This window comes from Amblyraja radiata, chromosome 1 (genome assembly GCF_010909765.2).
Source record: "Amblyraja radiata isolate CabotCenter1 chromosome 1, sAmbRad1.1.pri, whole genome shotgun sequence".
Taxonomy (NCBI): domain Eukaryota; kingdom Metazoa; phylum Chordata; class Chondrichthyes; order Rajiformes; family Rajidae; genus Amblyraja; species Amblyraja radiata.
This window is the reverse complement of record NC_045956.1, coordinates 67523336-67530223: the sequence shown is the minus strand read 5'-3', so window position 1 is coordinate 67530223 and position 6888 is coordinate 67523336. Positions and strand designations below refer to the sequence as shown.

The 6888-nt window shown below is 39.1% G+C and overlaps 1 protein-coding gene across 2 annotated transcripts in view; it reads right to left on the bottom strand.

The window, feature by feature from the left end:
- Positions 1-201: 201 nt before the first annotated feature.
- Positions 202-6888, bottom strand: part of pde5a (phosphodiesterase 5A) — a 131144-nt gene continuing 124457 nt past the window's right edge. For both annotated transcript variants that reach the window (XM_033023575.1, XM_033023584.1), the window contains exons 19-21: positions 5883-5957; positions 5461-5544; positions 202-3003 (exon numbers count right to left, since the gene is read on the bottom strand). In XM_033023575.1, coding sequence (XP_032879466.1) covers positions 2890-3003; positions 5461-5544; positions 5883-5957 — 273 coding nt within the window. In that variant the 3' untranslated portion in view covers positions 202-2889. The remainder of the gene's footprint in view (positions 3004-5460; positions 5545-5882; positions 5958-6888) is intronic.

Sequence of the window (6888 nt, the reverse complement as noted above, 5' to 3'; positions counted from 1 at the left end):
TTTCCAGGAATTACTGTGGCCTCTTAGAGAAAAGACGCCACGTTAATGCTAAATTAGAATCAATTTCATGCCATCCATCCATGGTCATGTTGTAACCAGAAGACATATGAACAATATCATTCTTGTTGAACTATGCTGACATTAACTGCATCGCAACTCAGTAAAATTTAGTCTTTTCAAGAGTGATAAGTAATCAAAATCTAAAATAAACAAACGGCATTTATTGCTAATTTTATGACTTAAAAATACAAAGCTGAATGGTGTGCCACTTGATCTCATGGAAATTTTCATCAGGTACTGATATTTTTACAGTGCCCTGGGAATACAGAAATCACACAACTGTTTGACAACTTGATATATATGAAGGTATTTTATGAAAATATGTATCTAATTTTTGTCCATCCAAATATTTAAAACCGCAGCTTTACAGCTGCTCAACTATTTGATCACATTGTTTGATCACGTTATCAGACTCGCTTCAAGATACCCTCATGAAACATTCCAACATTTCTACCCAATCTTTCCTTTGATGTTGCACCTGCAACCGTTTTTCTCTTCCTCTTAGTGATTGTTTGAGAATCAATTGTTCCCTGTTATAATTTAAGACTACAAATAACCAGAAAATGTAAGGAATCAATGTGGACTTTTTAAATTACGTTTCTCACCCAGATTCCCAGGAAAATTGAAAACGGTAGAACTGTTGAGGAATGTGCCACAAGAATAATTTAACCTTGATTTTTTTTAGAATTACAAATTAAATTTATAGATATTATTCACGACCAGTGTTTAAACCTAATCGAGTGAACCCTCCAGTGCTGCTTTTCCAATCACTGTGTTAAATCATACACTTGTAAATAGCCATGAGCTATCTAGGTTATGATTTCTAACTAAGTTATTTTTTATATACTATACATGGAAGCTTCATGCAATAGTATTAATGATCTAGTAATATTTTTATTTAAGTATTTTCTACCTAGAATGGAGAACAAACTATTATGAATAGGGATAGACACGTTTTATATGTAGGAAGGAAGTGCAGATTCTGGTTTAAACTGAATATAGATACAAAATGCTGGAGCAACGGGCACCATCTCTGGAGAGAAGGTATTGGTGACATTTTGGTTCGAGACCCTTCTTCAGACCATGTTTTATATCTTGGTTTTGAGCAGAGATGTCACTTTAAGTATTAGCAAGGGCGCTACTTCACACAATCATTGCACTATTCACATTTTAGTAATTCTATAATCCTGGTGTTTTATCTAAACTAAGAAACTCTTCATCTTTGGCAATTCAGACTGACATGGTTATGAAGGATGGTGTAGCACAGTAGGCTTCTGCTTTGTATTAACTTCTTTAAAACAAAAGAGTACTCCATGCATCAACATTTATATTAATTAATGCCTTTCTGTCCCCAAGCTTACATATTTAACAACAGGTTTGTATCTCTGGAAAGTTACTAGCCAGTAAAGGTGGTCTTATCCATTAAGAATTATGAAAGTTGTCTAGAAATTGACCCTACTTAACAATTTTAGGAGTCCTAGCTGATGTGAATGTTATCACTGGCAAACAAAACTAATGATTGCAGGTAGGTGCAGATTTATAATGTAAACATGGGTGATTAGTTGGGTCACAATTTATAAAAAAGGAATTTGTGATTTTACCAGTCTTGTTTCCAGAGGGAAACCACAATTGAAGGGAGCCTGGGATGGGAATAAAGTCACAAAACCAGGTGCACAGTACTAGTGAACTTGTGCTCAAACTATTTTAACATCTGTCATAAATTTGCATTAATAACTAAATATGTGCCAACACTGAGCAAAAGTATCTCCAACAATATCAATGGCTACAACATACAAAATAAATTGTTTATGCTCTTTTGCTCCTGACTTACATTCACGCAGCAAACATTAATATATATACTCTGAAAGTGATAACATGCTATTCAATATAAAACATACTAGAAATGCCGTAAAATGTGGCTTCACACACTTTTACTTTCCCCTGTCATGCAAGATCAAAAGATAAATATCATTTTGTGTACCATAATCTTGATATTTTTAAATAAAATGAGAACATGTTCAAAGGAGCCAATGAATTGGTTAACAAGTAAAGGTGCTCTTATCTGTGTAAACATACATTCTAGGCCACACTGCTACTTTTTCCTTTTATTCCTCGGAAGTAAGCATCAAATATAAATTGCATATTCATATATGCAGTGAAAACGCCACAAGAATTCTGTGCATGTGCAGTAATCAAACCATTGAAATAACCATAATGAACCAGTTAGTTAGAAAAATGATTAATCATTGTGCAAATATGTGTCATATTATCATGATTATTATGAGTAATCCTTGACCAGTGTATTTGTGTTTGACCTATACATTAATAAAAAAACTCAGCATTGACAATATGCCTGCTACATGAAAATATTGGGTCAATGTGGTAAGTTGGCTTTTTTAAGGTGTAAAAAGACATGGTTGCTTATTTATTTAATTCATCAGCAACCAACAGGTACATTCAGAAAGATGGAGGTTATTTTGTAATCATACAAGTGATAGAAAATAAATTGAAAATAAGAGCATATGTCAGTGTGAGATTGGATATAACACCACCAGTAAGATGTTGAAGTACTCTAAATATTTACTAGACTTTACTCCAGGCTAACTCCTATTTCTCACTGAACTTTAGCTTTCGCAATAGGCCATCAAATACTGTAGATAATTAAGAAAGACACAAAATGCTGGAGTAACTCAGCGGGACAGGCAGCATCTCTGGACCCGAAACCATAATGGTTGACGAAGGGTCTTGACGCGAAATCCAGAGATGCTGCCTGTCCCGCTGAGTTACTCCAGCTTTTTGTCTTTCTTCGTTTTAAACCAACATCTGCAGTTACTTCTTTTCTCCATTCACCAGGTTTTGTGCAGCTAGCATTTCCCAGTTCTTTCTGTTATTCCTGCAGCCTTCAAGCAATGGGAGACAAGCTTCAGAAATTGTTGCCAGAGCCTAGAAAGACAAATAAACAACAATCAAATGTAATGAATCAGCGATGTACAAATAAACTTTAAAATATTATAACAATAACTACATATCAGAAAGATAAAGATTAGAAAAGATTAAAGAAAAACTTTTCTGGGCATGATTAGAATAATTATTTTCTAACATTCTACTATTTCACAGTGAATGGCAGGGCCCTGGGGACTGTTGTAGAGGACAAGGATCTAGGAGCCCAGGTACAAGCTTCCCTGACAGTGGCATCACAGATAGGGTGGTTGAGAATGCTTTCGATACATTGGCCTTCATCAGTCAAGGTTTTGAGTATACAAGTTGGGATGTGGGGATGCCACATTTGGAGTATTAAGTTCAGTTTTGGACACCCTGGTAAAGGAAGGATGTCATTAAGCACGAAAGAGTGCTGAGAAAATTTACGAGAGTGCTCCCAGGTCCCAACGGCATGAGTATAGATTCAAGAGACATTTATTGTCACATTTACCAATTGGTACAGTGGAATTTGGGGTCACCATACAGCCATACAAATAAAAAAAGAACACAGAACACGATAGTCTTTAACATAAACATCCCTGCACAGCAGAATCAAAGTTTCCCACTGTGAGGGAAGGCAACAAAGTTCAGTCATCCTCCTCTTTGATGTTCTTCCGTGGTCGAGGCCTCCCGAGCCCCCCGCAGTCGCCGGAACGGTGGCCCGATGTTCAGGCGTTCTCGCCGGGATGATGGAACTCCGACGTCGGAACGGAAGAACACCCTCAGAGGCTTGGACTTACGAATCGGCCACTTCTTACCGGAGACCGCGGCTCCCGAGGTCCACAGGCCGAGCTGGGCGGAGATTCACATTGGCGGCCCTCAGCAAAGGGATCCCAGGACTCCGCGATGTTGAAGTCAGCGCCCGCCCGCGGCTGGGAGCTCCGCAAACCACAGCTCCACGATGTTGAACCAGCAGGCCCAACACTCTGGAGCTTCAAACGACGATCCAGGTATGGCATTGTCCGCTCTGCAGTGAATCCAGTGCTGCACAGCTGCTGAAGCTCTGGTCTGGTCTCCGGCAGGAAAGGCCGCGTCAATCCAGTTGGTAGGACGCGAGGGGGGCGAGGACGCAACTTGGAGAATAGTCGCATCCTCGCCAGGATGTGACTGGGAAACAGTTTCCCCCTTACACTACCCACCTCCCCCACATAAAAATACTAGGAAACTCCAACACATACTTTTTAAACAGACTAAAAATTTAAAAAAGATGGAAAAACAGACAGACTGTAGGCAGAGGCTGCCACATGCGGAGGCCCTAGAGGAATTTACAAGCTGGGATTTTATTCTTTGGAAGGAAGGAGGCTGAGGAGTGAACATAGAGATGTACAAAATCATGAGGGGAATAGATAGGGTGAATGCATAGAATCTTTTACAGAAGGGGAATCAAGAACCAGAGGACACAGGTTTAAGGTGAGAGGGAAAACAATTTCACACAAATCTGAGAGGCAACTTTTTCCACACAATGAGCTACCATAAGAGGTACTTGAGGCAGGTACCATAACAACATTTAAAGGATCAGGTAAATGTGGCCAACCCAAATACGCAATAATCTAATTTCTTGTCATATTTCTGGAAGGAATTATGTGGGATATGTGTAACTCTTAAGTTATTTGAGGAATTTAAGGTTACATTTAACATGTCCTTTTGTTATCCCAGGAAAAAAAATCTGTGAGTTACTGAGTAGCATGGAGAAAAAGGTCATGTGATTGACAATTAGTGAGAGCATAGCTGAAGATAGCTTCATGGCTATGTGGTGTAACCTTGAGGGAAATATGCTGAGAAGATAAAGTATCTGTGAAGAGCCATTTTGTCTGATCCTCTCATGATTTTATACAATAGACAATAGGTGCAAGAATAGGCCATTCGGCACTTTGACCCAGCACCGCCACTCAATGTGATCATGATTGATCATCCCCAATCACTACCCCGTTCCTGCCTTCTCACAATATCCCCTGACTCCGCTTCTCATAGCATCCTCCTCACAGCTCACACCGCCACCCAGCTTGTGCCACCAGAGCTTTGTACACCTCTATAAGTTCAGTCCTCAGCCTTCTTCTGTTTTGGTTTTGTCTCATCATATGACGAGAAAGAAAGAAAATGAACAGGCAACAATGTATTTAAGGACTTGTAAGAACTGACAATTACATGATTGTAATCATGTATTGTCTTTCCGCTGACTGGTTAGCACGCAACAAAAGTTTTTCACTGTACCTCGGTTAATAAACTAAACTGACAACTGAGAGCTCAAATCCAGTCTTCTGCATCAAGGCCCACACCTAATTTGTCCAAGTCAAAAATATTGTTTACATGAAACTTATCAGGAGGTTTTTTGGGGGGAGAATACTATCCAGAAGCACGTAATAAATAGAGAAGAAATTATTCTATGAAAATTCTGAAGTATGAAATACTGGAACGAATTACCTCATATAGTTGAATGCAGATTGCGTCAATGAATCCAACCTGCATGCTGGGGATTTGATCACGTTTTTCTCTGTTCATTAAATCCTTCAAATGGAAATTTAAAAAAAAATCAATGTATCATTCGCAATCATTATTTACTACATGTCACTTAAACAGAAACACATTTGGATTTCAAAACAGGATAGCAAAAAAAAATGGTTAAAAAGGAACTGCAGATGCTGGAAATAGGCTCCTCCTCTCCCCCCCCCCCCACCCTACACCAGTCTGAAGAAGGGTATCGGCCCGAAACGTTGCCTATTTCCTTCGCTCCATAGATGCTACTGCACCCGCTGAGTTTCTCCAGCACTTTTGTCTACCTAGCAAAACAAATGTCGACCTGTATTTTGGTCATTTTATAGAAATAATGAAAATCTGATACTTACAATGGGCTCAATGTTCAACTCTTCTCTTTCTTTGTCACCTTGTTGAAAGAATTCTGTTGCCACGAGCTCAGCAGTCTGAAAAACACAGTGCAACATAGTCTGTTGTGCTGGTTTGCTTTGAAACACTTTGGTTGTGATGGAATTGTTTTTCTCAAGGAATATTAACCCAGCACTAGGTGCAGTAACACATGCCACAATTGTTTACTGAAAACTGAAAAGCTGGATTGTCCTGGGCTGTTTTTGTCCATTTTCGAAAATTACCTCAACAGTAACTCTGGCAAAATGTAGACACAATGAACTGCAGATGCCTGTTTACAAAATCAGGAACACTGGCAAGATCGGGAATATCAGGCTGCATCATGATCTTCATTTAATAAATGGTACTTGCCAAAATCTACCCAATTAGAGGAAGACAAATGACGCGGAATATATTCAATTTATACAGCCAAATGAGATTAATTGATTTGAATAATTGAATTGAATAATTGATTTGAATAAATTGAATTGAATTGAATAAATTTTATTAGCCAAGTATGTATACATACAAGGAATTTGCTTTGGTGCTTTGTTCGCAAGTAACAACACGATATAGAGTAGACAATTAAAAATAAAACATTATAATTTAAACATGTGAAGAATTAAATAAAATACCAGAGCAAACGGAGGCTACAGACTTTTGGCTGTTGAGTGGAGCTACTGCTCGTGGAAAAAAGCTGATTTTATGTCTGACTGTCTGGAGTTGCCTTCCAGAGGGAAGTGCTTCAAAGAGTTTGTGGCCAGGGTGAGAGGGGTCAGAGATGATCTTACCCGCACGCTTCCTGGCCCTTTCAGTGTACATTTCGTCGATGGGGGGGGGGGGGGGAGTTGCAGCCAACAACCTTCTCGGCTGATCGAACGATGCGCTGCAGCCTCCGGATATGTCATGCTTGGTGGATGAGCCAAACTAGACCATGTTAGAGAAGGTGAGGACAGACTCTATGATGGCAGCATAAAACTAGACCACCAT